Source organism: Engraulis encrasicolus, chromosome 16 (assembly GCF_034702125.1).
Source record: "Engraulis encrasicolus isolate BLACKSEA-1 chromosome 16, IST_EnEncr_1.0, whole genome shotgun sequence".
Classification (NCBI taxonomy): domain Eukaryota; kingdom Metazoa; phylum Chordata; class Actinopteri; order Clupeiformes; family Engraulidae; genus Engraulis; species Engraulis encrasicolus.
Window position 1 is genome coordinate 47,779,617 of NC_085872.1, and position 17,609 is coordinate 47,797,225.

A 17,609-nucleotide genomic window follows, 5' to 3' on the forward strand; every position below is an offset into this window, starting at 1 on the left:
TAAATAACAACTTGTTTTTGGTTGCCCGGGATCCAAGAGCATTGCAGATCTCCACCTCATCTGAATACAATATTAACTGCAATGCTGTAGGCAATTCCAAAAACAATGGATGTGACTTATATATTTCACCATCAACTAAATCATAAAAAAACCCTCTTTGGATGGCTGCGGCCCTTCTTCAATCATTTCAAAAATTCTTTGATGGCTTAGTAATTGCTCCAAACTTCTGATCAGCGGTACGTAATGAAAACAGTTCTCCTTTAACTTTAAAACTCTGGAGTCAGCACGTTTTACATAGCAAATAGTGGTCTTAATAGGAATAGTCTCTGGTTCAACTGGTTGAAATAGTTCCTTGATGGTCTTGTCTTGCAAATGTCCTGTTGATATCTGGCTGAAAGGATCAGTGAATTGGTTAAATATCCCAATAACATCTTGCTTCAGTTGATCCATGTCCCCTGTATGTCTATCCATCATGCTGCTCAGCTGGTGTTGAAGGTGCCCCAAAAGTGATGCTTGATAACACTGGACGCCGTTCACCACATCATTGATGGCTTTCTATTGACAGACAGAAATTAAATTACTCATGTATCATTTATAGAAAAGTTTATGTCATGCAAATTACTGCCAAAGAAGTATTCAATTAACAATTAAAGGTGCACTGTGAAAAAAATAGTAGTTTATTTACACACATCATCCTTCCTATTCACAAATGTTTCCTTTTTCATGAATGCTTACCATCAAATTTTAAGTGTTCATTTTGACTGGAAACATGACATTTTTCATACATGAAAAGGAGGATCTTCTCCATGGTCCGCAATTTTGAATTTCCAGAAATAGCCATTTTTAGCAGCAGAATGTGCTATACTTATGTCATATTAGTAAATACTAGTTTATTATTAGGTAAATATTCATGAAAAGATGAAATTTGGCAATAGGCAGCTCAGTTGCAATATCTTCTCTGGCCACCATCTTAGACAGTGCATCTTTAAAAATAGTATCTCACACCCACTTTTTTAGGTAATTAATCACACATGAGAGTTGTTGCAAATAACCACAAATCAGCAACAGCTAAAGTAGACACATACTGGTTTGGACCACTTCAGACATTTTTTTCAATATGCTGTTGTATTGCTCACGCTACCCTTGACTTGTCAGTAACCACTGATGCCGCAGCCCTTTCCAAGGCTTAGCCCTTTCCAAGATATGAGCTATTCTAATGGGGGCAGGTGTTTGTTTACATTTTTAAAAAAATCTTAACATAGGCCTACTCCAAAACTTTTCCCAAAAGGTATTGCTGTTTGCTAGTTGCTGTCTGCTGATGTTGCATAACCTTTTGAACGTTGTTTTTGGGGGGAATAAATGAAGATTAAAAAAAGGGTTAACAAATACCGGCCCCCATTACAATGACCAGGATCTCAGAAAAGGTTGAAAGAGAGAGAGAAAGAAAGAAAGAGAAAAAAAAAATCTCAGGTAGGCCTACTGACAAGTCCAGGGTAGTGTGAGCATTGTTGTAATTGGCTGAAGGTATCATTAACAACGAAAACAAACAGAAAGGCATACCTGTGTCAATCGATGGGTTTCTCTTGCCTGCACTAGAAATCCAACAGCCTGCTTGGAAAGATTTTCTGCGCTGCAATCTTCTTGGAATACACCCTGCAACGGCATTAGTAATGGGTAAGTATTAATACTGAAATACTTGCACCGATAATTCTAGATCACATTGCGGTAAATTGTGCATGCGCGAAAGGAGCATTGCCTCACCACAATCATTTCAAAGGGGAAACATGTCGATTGAATAAATGCATCCGGTCTTTTCAATAGCAACATGCATTGATTGTGCATGATGGTGCAGCTAGCACATCTCAGTCACTAGCCAGCTAACCACCAACACAGACATGTCAGACAATGTATTTAGCTTAGCTAGGTCTCACCTGTGTAAAAATATGGACTCGGTGACTTTAAAGTCTACAACTTTCAAACAACCAGACACTGTTCGCAAAAAGAATAACTTACACGTTCGTCAGTGCTTGATCCTTCCATTTCTGTGAGAGTAGAGTGCTCGGTTGGTGGACAAGTTTGGCTTGTTGCATGGGCATCTTGCAATGGGATCCTGTGGTCCGTGGTGTCGTCGGTGCCATGATGGCTATGGTCGGTACCTCGAATAAGGTGGCTTGCATGGTTGCGTTTAATGTGATAGTAATAGGAATTGTACACCCTATAGTCCTTTATACAGCCATCAATTCCACACAGCACGTGAAAATCAGGGCTGCGACTATGCATAATGTTAATGTGGCTCAACAAATTAGAAAGAGATAATGCCACAAACACAAAGCAAACACTGCACCGCCAGACCATTTTGAAAAGTATCTACACTCCTCCTACAACACTGCTGAACTTGATCGTCCAAGTGTAGAGTGGAGCGCGCGAAGTGGTGGCAGTGCACCTGCCTTTCATGATGGACGATACTAATCCTACTGATGGGTGTATCATTCTTACATTTCCTTTCCCGATCGAAATTTACTGAATATTCATTACTTGACATATTATCTAAGAAATACAAGTCATAAAAGTACTAGAACTTTGTAGATCTTACGCATGTATTTAGATAGCACTTTTACAACATGCAAACATTTTGCAAAACCCACCCCTCCCCTTTGAATTGGTATCGACCAGCTGCAGCAGATCTGTTGGTTCATATCTCTTCCTTTCTCGTTTCGCGTGCTGGAATCAAAGAAGGTGGAGAAGCTAATATCAAAGACTTGCTAATATGGAGAAGCTCGACGAAGTGACGGCGTCCGTTTTACGGGGTAAATTAAACTATTTAAGTAAAAATATTAGCTATGTGATGCTCAAAGTAGTATATAAATTCATATCCAGTATTTTAGGGGTGTTCGTCGGCTATTGTACGAGTAAATTAATACTTCGGTTTGTCAAATAAAGTCAAGCTAATGAGCCCGCGTGACATGTCGGAGGAGATGTAATGTTGGTTCTTTCTATCGTTAATGTCACTTTAATATTGATGCATGATAATGAGTTTTTATGTCTTCACAGATGCAAACGTACAGGTCCAGGATTTAACCCGCGATGACCTCCGTGATCTGTTCCCAGGACCGGAGAATTTTCATAAAAGGAAAGCTATTTGGCTTGCACTCCACTCTGAGGTAAGTTAGCATTGTGACCGCAGCCCACAGGGCACATGGCTAGTTCTACCTCACCTCGCACTTCTAGTATTTAGCAACTGCTATTACCACATGGCCACCGAACTTTTTGGTCACGGCATCGAAATTGACGTTCAACTAATGCAAGTGCAACCCACCTAGCATTGACACGTTCGTATTCACCACACTGCCACAAACTGCATTGCCTGTTTAATAAATCGTGGATTTGAAAATGGGTCAAAGACATTAAAACGTCCCACATTGTCATTCAGTGTAAAACACTGCACACTGTAAAAAACATGATTATTTTTTTCTGTGAATGCATGAAAGCCTCAGCTGGCATGCATTCACTTGGAAAAAAAGATCATGTTTTTTACAGTTACTGTAAGAAAAAGTATCCTGAATGACACACTGAATGACAATGTGGGACGTTTTAACGTCTTTGACCCGAATACACTTGAGTGGTATCGGATAGTGGTGGTATGAGACCTGCGCCTGTGTGCGTTCGTTTACTGAAAACAATGGCATAACATGTTGTCAGATAAGTCATCCAAGTGCACTACATTCCTCATAAAGAAGTATAACCTAGATCAGGGTTCTATGCTGCTTCTTTATAAGGAATTTTCTTCTTATTAATGAGGAATTGCTTAATGCTGACAAAACAGAGCTCCTAACTGTAAGACCACCTAAATGTAACTACCTTCCTGAGCACCTGCCTCTCACCTTTGACAACTGCACCATTATTGAGAACAAAGTTGTTCAAAACCTTGGCATCCTCTTTGATGTGAATTTAACTTTTCAGCCCTGTATCAAGACTGTAACAAGATCAGCCTTTTATCATCTATCCAACATTGCAAAAATCAGACCTATGTTGTCTCTGCATGTTTTTTTTTAATTGATTTTGTGTGTGTGTTTGTGTTTACAGGATGTGGACCAGCATCTGGGTGTTCCTGCCCCGTCCACTCCCGTTGCAAGGAGCCAAAGAAAGGAAAAGACCCCTGAAAAAACATTCACAATCTTTTCGCCAGAATATGTACTCTATACTGATAATGAGTTAGAGAACGTAAGAAACCAGTTTTTCGATTTGCAAAGGGTCGGCAAAGAGCAGACATGTTCCATGTCTAAAGAGCTGCGCTGCAGACTAATTAGGAACACCATTACAAGCATGATCACCATACTGCGGGCAAAGGGTGACGATTCGTGTTCCCACTATCCCGACAAAAATGCCATTACTGTAATGGCGAAAAGAATAATTGGGTATTACCCGATGCTGCGGGACAAGGAAATGAACCAGAAAAACCAATGGGTTGGTATTTTTACAACCATTCTAGTGTGTGTTTTTTTTTCTCTCTTCCCCCCCCCCCCAGTTCAGGAATTTTAATGGTCTTTTTTTGTGTCGTTTCAGGTCACTGTGTATGCCCAGTTATCGAAACGTCTCAGGAACATCAGAACCCCCGTAAAGAAGGGGAGACGGGGGGAAAACGACTGTTCAGGTCCGATGAGGACGACGACTTTGGCAGCAGTGACTCCACAGTCATACTGGACAGCACCTCCAGCCCTTCCAGCCCTGCGTCGCCCAGCCATCACAGCCCTGCGCCGCCCAGCCGTCACAGCCCTGCGCCGCCCAGCCGTCAAAGCCCTGCGCCGCCCAGCCGCCAAAGCCCGGCGCCGCCCAGCCGCCACAGCCCGGCGCCGCCCAGCCATCACAGCCCTGCGCCGCCCAGCCGCCAAAGCCCGGCGCCGCCCAGCCGCCAAAGCCCGGCGCCGCCCAGCCGTCACAGCCCTGCGCCGCCCAGCCGTCAAAGCCCTGCGCCGCCCAGCCGCCAAAGCCCGGCGCCGCCCAGCCGTCAAAGCCCGGCGCCGCCCAGCCGTCAAAGCCCGGCGCCGCCCAGCCGTCAAAGCCCTGCGCCGCCCAGCCGTCAAAGCCCTCCGCCGCCCAGCCGTCAAAGCCCGGCGCCGCCCAGCCGTCAAAGCCCTGCGCCTTCCAGTCCTCGCGCACCCTGCCGTCGCAGCCCTCCGTCACCCAGCCCTCCGGCAAGACGTCGCAAGACATCCCAGGGGGGGAAAGGGATCGGCACCAATGTGGCACAAACTGCTGAAAAAGGTAAGGTGTAGTTCCAATCTGGAATGTTTTCGCTTATTTACCTTCGGTCTGTGGTCTCCAAGTATTTTCCTCCCAAGGGCCAAATTATGTATCACAAGTGGCTGTGGGCCAAATCAACAACCTAACCCAATAAGGAGTGAAAGTGGAAAACGGCGATCCTAGCCGTTACGTTCCTAACCCCAGGGCGATCCTATTGAAATCCCCATAGACAAATTTAAAAAAAAAAATCCCACAAAGATATGACGTCGAACTTATACACCAGACACATGTTTCAGCCTTCACAATATGATGAACTACTAACTGTGAAAGTCTTGTGTAAAATTTTGCCCTATTAAAGGATAACTTCAGCCAATTTCAAGATGCACTTATAATGCTCACACTACTCTGGACTTGTCAGTACCTGAGAATTTGTTTTATTTTTCTTCAGCCTTTTCCGAGATCCTGGTCATTGTAATTGGGGCAGGTTGTTTGTTTACATAAAAAAAAAAAAAAAGAAAATTCCAAAAACATCCAAAAGGTTATGCAACACCATCAGACACCTAGCAAACAGCAATACCTTTTGAGAATATATTTGCAGTAGGCCTATGTTAAAAAAAATTCTATGTAAACAAAATCTACCCCCATTAGAATAGCTCAGATCTCGGAAAGGTCTGAGCTGAAAAATGTCGCATCACGAGGTACTGACAAGTCAAGGGTAGCGTGAGCAACAGCATATTGAAATAGACTGAAGTGGCCCTTTAAGAAAAATGGAAATTGTCAATCTTGTCCGAAAGGGACTACAGCTTGAGGTCGCTCTGGTTACGTCAGTAAATATTTTACACTATGCTTGCTGTGTCTCGCGCCAGATTGACTGGCAGCACCGAAACGCAAACGGATCTAAGTTATTCACGTTTCTTAACATTCTTATAATCATGTGAGTTCCATATTGCCGTCTTATTACACATTTGTGATGCGATCTGGGAAAACCCTTCACATGGTGGGATTTTACATTTTTGAGATATCGTTACCATTTGAAAGTCAATTTCAAGCTCTTTCCAAAGGTGTTTTCGTTATTTTCATATCTTGTCTCTATCAAATGTTATACTTACCCAAAGTCAACTTAGTCGTTCGGAGGAATTCTGAGAAAAAACACTCTAAAGGTTGAGTATGGAGCTTGTGGCCAGAGGAGGTATTGCAACTATGCAAGGCGATTGTGGCCACAGTGAGTATTGCAACTATGCAAGGCGATTGTGGCCAGAGAAGGTATTGCAACTATGCAAGGCACTTGTGGCCAGAGTAGGTATTGCAACTTAGGAAAATGTGAGGTTGAGTATGGAGGATTGTGGCCAGAGTAGCTATTGCAGCTATTTTTTCTTTGATTTATTTTCGTAATGTGTTTAGTTTTGAGTTTGAGTCAAAGAAACAACTAAGGAAACAAACAAAAAAACATCCTTGTTTCAACACAGCATGGATAGCACATTATTATGGATAATAATTATGATCATATTAGTAATTATTATTATTAATATTATAGCTATTGGGATACTCTGTTTAATTGAGCCATTCTAAGTACTTGGGACACTCTAATCCCCAATGGAGACATTATCATAGTTGGTCTTTCATTCAGTGCTTGATTATTATTATCATCTTTCGTAGCCTACATTAGTTTGTAAGACCAATTGTAATCCACAACAATACAATGTAATGTACCTAGACTTTCGCTGTGTAAGAATTGTTTCTTTGATTATCTGTAATACAGCATAGGCCTACTTTAAATAAATGCAGGACATTAGCTCTGACTCTGTCAGATAATTACCTAGAATTTTGGATCACTCCAGGAGAGAGTCCCTGCTAAGAAGCAGTGCAGCGTCCTGATACGATGCTCCGGATGCCTCACTGATGGTGGGAGATACGGGCAGGACAGTTTTTTGGTCAAGGTACCTCTTAAAGATTAGTCTCCTCCTTCTGTATTGTCTCTAGTGGAATTTTGCTCTCATCCATGAGCATAGCACAGCCCCACCCCCCAAACCATCACCACAACTGAGGTAGCTCATCATACAAATGGACTCCGCCCCCAGTCCCTCACCATAACTGGATTACTTAGAGTAAGGGATACCAGCAATGGAGTGATTCCCAACCACTCAAAATCCTCCAATTGCCTTAGGTCTAATGTGTACCTTGATGATGGCAAAGCAAAATTAATTAAAAATAAATGTATTTGACAGGATTTGAGATCAGACTTTGGAGTGACCTAATGTTGAAGTGAAGGGACATTAGGTTTAACTACTGCTCCCTGTAACATTGAGTTTAACTACTTAGAGAATGAACTCTCAGAAGCAATAGGCTACCTGAATGAAAGCAACATTTAAAGATTTCATTAATCTCATTTATTTATCTTCAGTAAATTTGGAATCCAATGGCACTACTTCTGAGGACAACAAAACACTGGAAAAAAGCAACAGTAGGCCTAGCACATTGCACTTGGTTTTGATATTCAGATAATTATTTTTATTATTATTATTATTATTATTATTATTATTATTATTATTATTATTATTATTATTATTATTATAGTAAATAACAGAAGGCCACTCATCAAACACTACCATGCCTGTTAATTTAAAATCGGTTAAACGAATGTAGGCTAATTTCATTACTTTTCCAGGGGTCTTTTTTTCTCTCACAGAGACCCTCAAACTGCTGGTTAATTGCAGGTCGTCTATAGGCTACATAGTGGTCTGTGTCTATAGAATATCATTTCAAATTAAATTGGGTCTATTGATTTGTCATTTAGGCCTATAGTCATGTAGCCTATTCGCAATTTAATGCTTAACTTTTGCTATTTTTAAATAGGTTCCTAAAGAAAACGAATGGCGTGTATTGGACCTGCCATTTCACTATTTAGGGTATGAAGCGAAAATATCAGCAAAATGTGTCAGAAATGCAAAAATGGGAACCATCAGTGTCTCAGAAAAATGCAATGAGCTCTCTGCTCTGAGGTAAACCATGGTTTTGCGCCATTCCACACCAGCTGCACGTGTTATGGAACATAGGCTAGCCTACATGCCTCGGAATAGGCTTGCAGTAGGCTACAGTACGGTGAAGACCGCTTTATTTGTTTACCCTCTGCAGCAGGCAGCACAGACATAACAGAAGAGAAAATGTTTTCTCCGCGCTTATCTTCTTCACTATCTCGCCCGTCGCTTGAAAGGACTTAGGTGATTTGAAAGACTGGGGTGAAAGTCACCGGTGCATCTCAGTTTGACTTTGAAATTTGACTGTTGAAGATGTGTTAACTGAACCCATTAGTTAGGCGAGACATAAATGCATAGATATATTATTTTTCAACATCTGAGTTGATCCAGTGATGCTTCTACAGTGTTAGGGAGCCAGTTATGACCAAATCAACGACTTTCAATTCAGCACAGCGTATGACAAAGTGTGTATAGGCTACCATCGCGGCAAAAGAATGAATGTTTTCGCTATGCGCTGCCTCGGAATAGTAGCCTACAAGAGCACTTTTGACCCTCTGCAGCAGGCAGCACAAAAATAGAAAGGAGAAACTTTTTTTCTTCACGCTCTTCTGCACTGTCCGGTGCGTCGCGGGAAAGGACTGACATGAACTAGATTAAACGTCACCGAGTAGGCTATCTCAGATTGACTCTGGAAACGGACTACTGAAGACGTGTTGACTGAGCAAATTCATTTGGCACGGTTCTAAATAAAAGCATGTTAATCTTCCACATCTGAGATGATCCGATGAGGCTTCTTTAAATTACAGAAACCTAACAAGCCCTGACTTGACCACATCTAGGCCTACATCTTCCAATTCAGCACAGTTTATTATGACTACAAGTAGGACTACACAGCGCCGTAAAAAATGAAACTTTTCGCAATAGATAAATCACATGGGCGCTTTAGTTTTAGATTTGCATGAGAGCTATCCAATACAAAATGAAATCTACATTCCAGTGCCGTTTAGTAGGCCTAGTCTAATCGCAGTTGTAGTGATAAAACTGCAAGAGGCACATGAGACTGGAGTTGAAATGCACAGGGCTCGACGACCTCTGTCGCCTACTGTTTCTTTGTATTTATTGTTCCTTCTTTCTTTAGACCTATAACTTAAGAAAACTCTGCTTCATCGAGACAGAGGGGTCATTCCAGCTGGAATCAGCAAATGGTCCCCACTCGACCCCCTCGGATTTGCTTGAAAAAAATATATGTGATGGCTTAAACATCCAATAGAACATATCCACCATTGCAGATTTCAGCTGTGCATACTTTTTCCACAAAAAATCTGTAACTAAGGACACCCCCTCCCCCTGATTTGGTGTCACTGCCTGAGTGACCATATTCAGACTTAATTATCTCCAAAACTATTTGTGGTAGGTCCATTATTTTTTCAGGGCTAAGAGTCATAGACCTGACGAGCATACATTACAATTTGCAGCACTGTATGTCAAATTACACCTTAATGCTGGCCCTCTACTTTTCTTTGAAATTAAAATTGCAAGGGTTTTCAGATGTCCATAAAAACCTCAAATTTCAACATTCAAGGTTCATCCTTGGTACATGGTCAGATATGTGCCATGACTTTCACATCACATCATATTTAATATAAGGGTCCAATGGTTGTTGAGATGCAGAGGTCAAAAGATGGGCAAAAAATAATTTATACCATTATTTGGAGCAATATTCCCAATCTATGACACCAGTTGTGAACTTGCTGTTTGGTGTCTCTGAAAGATAATATTATTATTCACAACATATCTAAAAATTGGGATGGTGTTTTGCCCCATTATTTTTATAATGAATTTTAAAAACTCATTCCTGTGTGACATGCAGGTGTACCTTAGAAGCCCTGTTACCTTAGAAAAATTGGGTTTACTACACCTAAAATGAATAGCCAAGTCAGTGTACACTAAAACCTAAAATCTCTGATACCAAATAGGTGATTTTATACTTGTTCAGCTCAGTATTTCAGTATTTCTGACTTAACCCTCAATTCCATCCTAAGAAGGTGGCCAATCCCCTTGATTTTTGTGTACCATTTTCACACAAAGATGGCGGCTCATGGAGCCAATGGCATAGTTCCAAAATAGTTCCAGGAAGTCAGCATCATGTGAAGGAAACAATACACCATTGTTTGGAGCAATATTTCCAATATATGACAGCGGTTGTGAACTTGCTGTTTGTTGTTTCTGGAAGAGGATATTCTTATTAACAACATATCTAAAAATTGGGATGGTGTTTTGCCCCTTTATTTGTATAATGCCTTTTCAAATCTCAATGCAGTGTGGCATGCATCCCTCAAATCCATCCAAAGTGGCGTCATGAAAAAAAACCCCACCATTTTTTAGAGCAATACCTACAAAGTATGACACCAGCTGTGAACTTGTTTTTTGTTGTGTCTGGAAGAGGATATTTTTATTAACAACATAGCAAAAACATAGAATGGTGTTTTGCCTCATTTCTTTTAATGATCGTAAAGCGTATTGCTGTGTGACATAAGCCTGTGATCAAATAGTGCCGAGGGAAGCGGAAGTGGTGAATTGTTCTGGGCCAAGGACATGGGGGAATCAAGATTGGGTACTCATTACATTGCATGCATTGGGAAGGGGTCTCTTCAGACGACTTTATCCCGGGCACAGCCAAAGCTGTTAACACCCCTGCTTGTTCAGCTCACTATTTTTTTCTGGGATTCTGGCCTCATCTTTTTAAGAGTACTATCGGCCAGATGATCAAGTGACTACGCAACATGTTCTCACCGGCGCTACGTTAGCAATAAATTCAAGATGGTTGAGAGAAGTCATTAAAAAAAATAAACTGGAAATAAAACAAGGCGTTGATATGATTTCCTTGATCCAACAAAGCAGGAATAAAATAATCTATATAACCAAGACTATTGTTGTTATTGCTGATGGTGATTTGATAGTTGAAATGAATGAAAAAAGTCAGGAACTTTCAATGCTCTGACAAAACATTTTATCCACACTTAACTTTCGATCACCAGTTGCATCTTATGAGTTGAATTTACACGGTAGCTTGCCATTGTCATTGATAATGCATTAGGTATCTGCTCTCATATTGTTGTGTACAATCTTCCTTTATTGGCTGTTCAATGAGGAACACCTTGATGAACTACATAGATGCTGATTTCAGTAAGCATACCACCACCATGCTCAGGGCACTTCGGTCAGGGGAGGATGATGGGGGGTGGGAAGTTCTACAATCAGGATACCTCTTTACAAACTGTCTCCTCCTATGTGTCATCTCTAATCAACTTTTACTTTCCTATGCGACCATAAAACAGTCCCACCCCCACCAACAGTCACCACGACAGAGGTACCCTGACTGTAGAACTGTGCCCCGCCCCCAATCCTCCACCATATCTGAACGATTTTGCATGCTGCAAAGCTTCCTTTCGGCTTCCATCATCTCACCTGGATCAATGTGATGGCAAGCTTTACAAGTAATGAACATTGTGTACAAGCATCCAAACCATGGTTGTTGAAATCACTGTTGTTGACCTGCAATCCACTTGTTAGCATTGCGATGGGATATTATTACAATGATGCAAGCAGCTGATTTAGATCGCAACAATGTGACAAGAACCACATGGTTGTCTGGTGCCAATATGAACTTCTGTGCCTTCAATATTCACCTGATATTGAATACTGCATGCAAACAAATTCTTCTAACAAAAACTCCAGGACCATGCTGTCAAAATAGTTTGAGGTAATCTCTTGCCAGTATGAATCAAGTTATTTTGCAATACAGCTGGTAACTTAACGAGTAAGACACAACCTTCATAGCAAATATAAAGTTACAGGTGCTGATTGAAAGATTAGTTAGGATGGGAGTCCTTGTTGCAAACAAGAGTGCTACAATTATTTAATCCTCTCCTATTTCATCACTTTATTCCAAGACTACTACTACCACTACCACTACTACTACTACTAAAATGATGATAATTATTATTATGATTTTACAATTAAAATAATGAATGTCTATCAAAGCCATGTGCAATGTGCTATTCTTGCTGTGTGCCATCAATCAATTTATTTTCAAATGTTATGGTTTCCCTAGAATTTGCTTTGTCATTCACAGGGTAGCCATCTTGTTTTCACTGTTAAGGTGACATCAGAGCCATGGATTTGAGAGTTGCGACAACTCGGTTGGTGACATGGTCCTCATAGCTTCAAGTAATTGTAGCCAATTGAGATTTTGAAGTCCGTTATAAAAAGAATGAGGCAAAACACCATCCCAATTTTTTGATATGTTGTTTAAAAAAACATCCTCTTTCAGAAACACCAAACAGAAAGTTCCTACCTAGTGTCATAGATTGGAAATATTGCTCCAAACATTGGTGCGAATTAATTTTTTCCTATCTTTGGACCTCTGTATCTCAACAACCATTGGAGCCTTTTGTTAGATATACTATGATGTGAAAGTCATGGTACATATCATACCATTTACCAAGGATGAACCTTACATGTAGAACTTTGAGGTTTTTACAGACATTTGGAAACCCTAGAACATATGATATCTACAAAAAGTAGAGGCACATTATTACGGTGTGATTTGACTTACAGTGCTGCAAATTGTAATATATGATATTCAGGTCTGGGACTCTTAGCCCTGAAAATATAATGAATCTGACACAAATAGTTCTGGAGATAATTGAGTCTGAACATGGTCACTTATGCAATGTCGCTAAAACAAGCGTAGGGGGTGTCCTTATTTACAGATTTTTTGTGCCAAAAGTATCCACAGCTGAGTTCTGATATTGTGGATATGATCTATTGGATGTTTAAGCCATCACATACATTTTTTTCAGGCAAATCCAAGGGGGTCGAGTGGGAGATTTTTCAGAAATTTGCTGATTCCAGCTGGAATGACCCAGTAGGCATTCTCAATGCGCTGACAATGAGTGAATACACATGTGTAAATTCTGAGCCTTCAAGTCTACAAACTCTGATGTTTTTTCCCTCAACCTCGCGCGCCCCTGCGCTACAAGCGTAGTCAGCACGTTGGCTGCGCAGGCAGACTGCTCACGGGTGCCTCCCCTCTCACCACACATCGGGCCGTTTCAATCTTCATTTTAACACATTAAAACAGCGATTTCAGACAAAATATTTTCAGAGATGATAGACAAGATGTTAAACAACAATAATTTAATGAAAAACCGATTTCAGGAAAACATCATTTCCCGACCTATTTTCGCTCTTTCCTGAGAAACGGCCAGGGCGACATCCGCCGGGTTTTCCCAGATCGCATCACATTTCTATACTCGTTTAGTTTGGTTTTAGCTTATAGTAGATATGATGGCTTCTGTGATGACTGATATTCTCTCTGGCTACTGTTTGGCTATGCTAATTATATTACGTAAACACGTCACACACGTGACTCAGTGTAATTCTGTATTACCCGGTAGCTTTTTTAATAATATTAAAATCAGTCAGATCAGTTGAAAACCGAACATTTTACCACCTGAATCTGTAAAACGGACCAACATGCATATCATGACCGCCACTACTCTTACTTCGTCGTCAGAGCCGAGATGTAATTTTTTAAAGAAAGCATCCTTTTCATTTGATATCGAGGTCAGGAACGTATCCAGTAGGGGGCAATGAGATTACTTTCCCTCCTTATGAGAAACAAGTTAAATGTCTGGACAGAGAACAGATTTTTGCTTGTCCGTTTTCCTATCTTGTCAATGTCTGTTATGAAACTTGGCATAAGATCTAAGTCTAAGTAAGATCTAAGTCATCTAATGTGAATGCTTTGGAGACCCACTGAAGATTTAGTGATCGAAGATCTCACAAATTTGTTCTGACCTCATGGCAGGCCATATGCTTGCCATGCCGGGGCCAGATTTTCCCCATGGGCCTTTGTTTGGAATTTCAAGGCACTAGATGGAAAGTGACACCCAATGCAATTTGTAAATTCTATTACACTTTGAGAATGAATTTCAAATAATGCCTACTTTACAATTATCCAAATTTTGTGTTTTTTGTTTTGTTTTTTATTCTAGGACACCCCATGTTAGCTGATGGTTGTGATGACTGAGTGATGTGTGTCCTGCCTTTATCTGTTACTCCCTCCTTCATAATTAATAAAGTAATTATATTCTCTATGTTAAGTCGACAGAGATAGCCCTGCTGCTCAAGCAAGGCACTACCAGGCCCTGCAGAGTCTCTGGAAGAAGGGCAACCTCCCAAACAAGGAGGTGGTGGCACAGTTGCTTGATCTGGAGTTTGAGGCCAGGAGGGCCTTCATTGACTCTGATGTCCTAAAAGAAGATAGACATGACCAGATCCTGAAAGCGTACCCCTGCTTCAGGGAAATTGACCATGTGAGTAATTGCGTATTTGCAAACATTGTCCAAGTCTAACCTGACTCAAGCCTTCTGGTGTGTTTTGCTTTCGCCACACACCCACACCTTTTCGAATGATACTCCGCACCTTTTCGAATGATGCTCATAAAAATCCTTGATAATGATTGCGTTGACAACCTGTCCTAATCTTAACTGACGTGCCACTTCAGCCACTCACTTCGAATTCAACTTGTGATGCAGATGAAAACAGAATACGATCCATAATTCAGCCAATCTATGAAATCCCACCCTGCAATACTGGATACGATCATTTAAAAAAAAGACTCATTAGCTTTAGATGGTTGTGTAGGTAAACCGGAACACCTCCTCGCATGTAGTTTGATGAAATGCAGCCAGATGGCATATTAAGTCAGGTTAAACATTCTCTGAATTCTTAACCTTTTATTGTTAAACTCAAAATGAATGACCACCGTAACCATCATAACACAGAAGAGGGCAACTATGGCTGAATCGGTAGGCATGGTTGAATCTAAAGCACTTCACAGTCCCTGGAGGAATGTGATGCTTTGCTCCTTTTTGATTTTGTGTGCCTCGGCAGGTAGTGTAATGTTTTTTGTAAATATAGTGCGTGTGTTTGTGTTCAATGTGTTGATTGTTAGGTGATGGATGAGCTCAGGCGTATCCTGGACAGAGACAATCTGAACTTCTTGACTGAGGTGAAGGGAAGGTGGCAGATGTTTTGCAATAAGGCCCAGTTTTATGCCGTGGCGAAAAAATCCATCAAGTCGCCTGTGGGAGCAAGCAAAGGCAAGCCATATCTCTACTAGTATAGTAGAGATAAACTGAAATAAATTGTCATATATATTAAAATAAAAGTGTAAATTAAGAGACCACACACAGAAATGTATTTTTTATCTAAAGAAAGACACCAGTATTCATTATAAGATGACTTAAATGTAGAGATCATTTATTTGTGTATTTTTTTGTTTGTTTACTTCAACAGTTCAACAAGCAATTGATTTGCTGAGGGCTTTGCCCGACATCTTTCCCTCCTCCTCTCTGCCTCCCAAGAAGCTGCCTTCCGCCAGTGAGGCATTCCTCCACATCCTTGAGGTGAGATGTAAAGGCCTGTAACAACATACTGTGTACCTACCACAGATGTTATCTGTTATGAAACCAGCCACAGTCACAAAGTTAATGCGGCCAATTAAAGGCAATGCATACAAATTCTAATGGAATTGCTTGTAACTTGCATTGTCGGCAGTGCCTCGACCACAATAGACGCCAATTTGAAGGTATAGGTAGTGACGAAACTAAATTGTAAGTAGGTGTTTATTTAATTTTGTGTAAAAGAATTTAGACAACTTTTTTTCAACAAGTTTTGTCACCACCTACCTTCAATCTACTCTGGTCCAGGCACATTACAAGCAATTATTTTGGAACTTGCATGCATTGGCTTTCAATGGCTGCATTAACTTTGTGACTGTGGCTGGTCTCATGACAAAGACAACAATTTGAGAATAGGTGATGGCACAACATTAAATTGATGTCTGTAAGTGCTCTTTCACTTTGCGTTATACCGTCCCCCGAAAATCAACACGTAAAAAATTAGAGGTCATATTGTAACACTGATTCAAAGTTATGTCAGTGTGTGAATGTTAGCGTTCAATGAAGTCAAGTGCTTGGTGTTACGTACTGGACCCAAAAAAAAGCTTCATGATCTGTGTATATTAATCTCATACTTACCTGAACATTTAGCCTGATTATCATCAACGTTCAAATCTCTTCGAGACTTGGTCTGACCAAGAGCATAACAATTAACACTTCCCAAACGGCATGACTGACCAGTCTCCCTTGGTTTGCTCATGGTTGTTTGCTTCCAGAGAAAGTGGGTGGAGTTCCCGTATTTTCGGGAACTCAGAAAAGTACTTGCATTGCTCTTGACCTGACTAGTTGCAACACTGAAGGTGTTGCGTCACTAGGAGGGCACAGCCTGGCGACTGAACATTACTTTTTTAGTCATGACTGGTGTTTTTTGTGCAACTTGAACTTTATTCATGCCTTGTGCTTTCAAGTTTCATACTTGACTGTTAATTTTGGCAGCACCAATGACTAATTGACAGCTGTGATGTTTTGTGCCTTGTGATTGAGTGACTGCACCCTGACAAAGACTGTGTAGGTCGAAACACGTCGGGCAGTCTATTTGCCTTGAAGAAAAACTAAAAAATAGGAAACTGGAGTGCCACAGTCTCCTGTGCTTTATTTTTTTATGTCTAATTTACCCCCTTACTGTTAGAGCACCCGTGTAAAAAGAGTCTGGATCCATGCAGCGCTTCCGTGTCCTTTTTCCTTTTGACTGATTCAAAATTGTTTCTATTCTGCAGGACAACGAGGATCCAAACTCATACCTGCAGAAACGGACCCTCTCCTGTCCAGTCCTCATCACTGGCCCCTCCAACTGCATGCTGGCTGTGGGGAACACACCCATCACATCATTCGAAAAAGACTTGCTTTTGGAGGGCATGCTTTATGTCCTTGCCCTTTATTACGCCTTCCACCTCACATATCCGAAATTCACCGCGACTCTTTTCTCAGTTATCCAAAGTGAGGTTCTTCTAGACGGCGTTCATAGCCTTGACCAGACTACTGCCTTCAAAAAGGCCCTAAATGAATGGAGGTCATTTTAGCCAGTCTTTTTTTTCGAATGCTGCTGTGTTTCCCCAGCCCATGCCAGGTTGTTGTTTTTGTTTTGTTTTTTTGTTCACTAGGGTCATTCCAGCTGGAATGAACAAATGGTCCCCACTCGATCCCCTCGGATTTGCTTGAAAAAAATATATGTGATGGCTTAAACATCCAATAGAACATATCCACCATTGCAGATTTCAGCTGTGCATACTTTTCCCACAAAAACATTTTAACTAAGGACACCCCCTCCCCCTGATTAGGTGTCACTGCCTGAGTGACCATATTCAGACTTAATTATCTCCAAAACTATTTGTGGTAGATCCATTATTTTTTCAGGGCTAAG

At 41.0% G+C, this 17,609-nt stretch overlaps 1 protein-coding gene across 1 annotated transcript; it reads left to right on the forward strand.

Moving 5' to 3' along the window:
• Positions 1–2,650: 2,650 nt before the first annotated feature.
• Positions 2,651–17,308, forward strand: LOC134466127 (uncharacterized). Its single transcript, XM_063220022.1, has 8 exons — positions 2,651–3,161; positions 4,084–4,464; positions 4,564–4,895; positions 4,979–5,262; positions 14,388–14,599; positions 15,241–15,388; positions 15,585–15,694; positions 16,966–17,308. The coding sequence occupies exons 1-8, from the start codon at positions 3,024–3,026 to the stop codon at positions 17,266–17,268; spliced, it is 1,908 nt and encodes a 635-aa protein (XP_063076092.1). The 5' UTR covers positions 2,651–3,023; the 3' UTR covers positions 17,269–17,308.
• Positions 17,309–17,609: the final 301 nt, after the last annotated feature.

What these genes read in the sequence shown, in the direction of transcription:
- LOC134466127 (XM_063220022.1), top strand. Translation starts at nt 3,024, where the DNA reads ATGATAATGAGTTTTTATGTCTTCACAGATGCAAACGTACAGGTCCAG. An exon ending in GGCTTGCACTCCACTCTGAG is followed by an intron (nt 3,162 to 4,083) that starts GTAAGTTAGCAT and finishes TTGTGTTTACAG; the next exon opens with GATGTGGACCAGCATCTGGG. An exon ending in TGAACCAGAAAAACCAATGG is followed by an intron (nt 4,465 to 4,563) that starts GTTGGTATTTTT and finishes GTGTCGTTTCAG; the next exon opens with GTCACTGTGTATGCCCAGTT.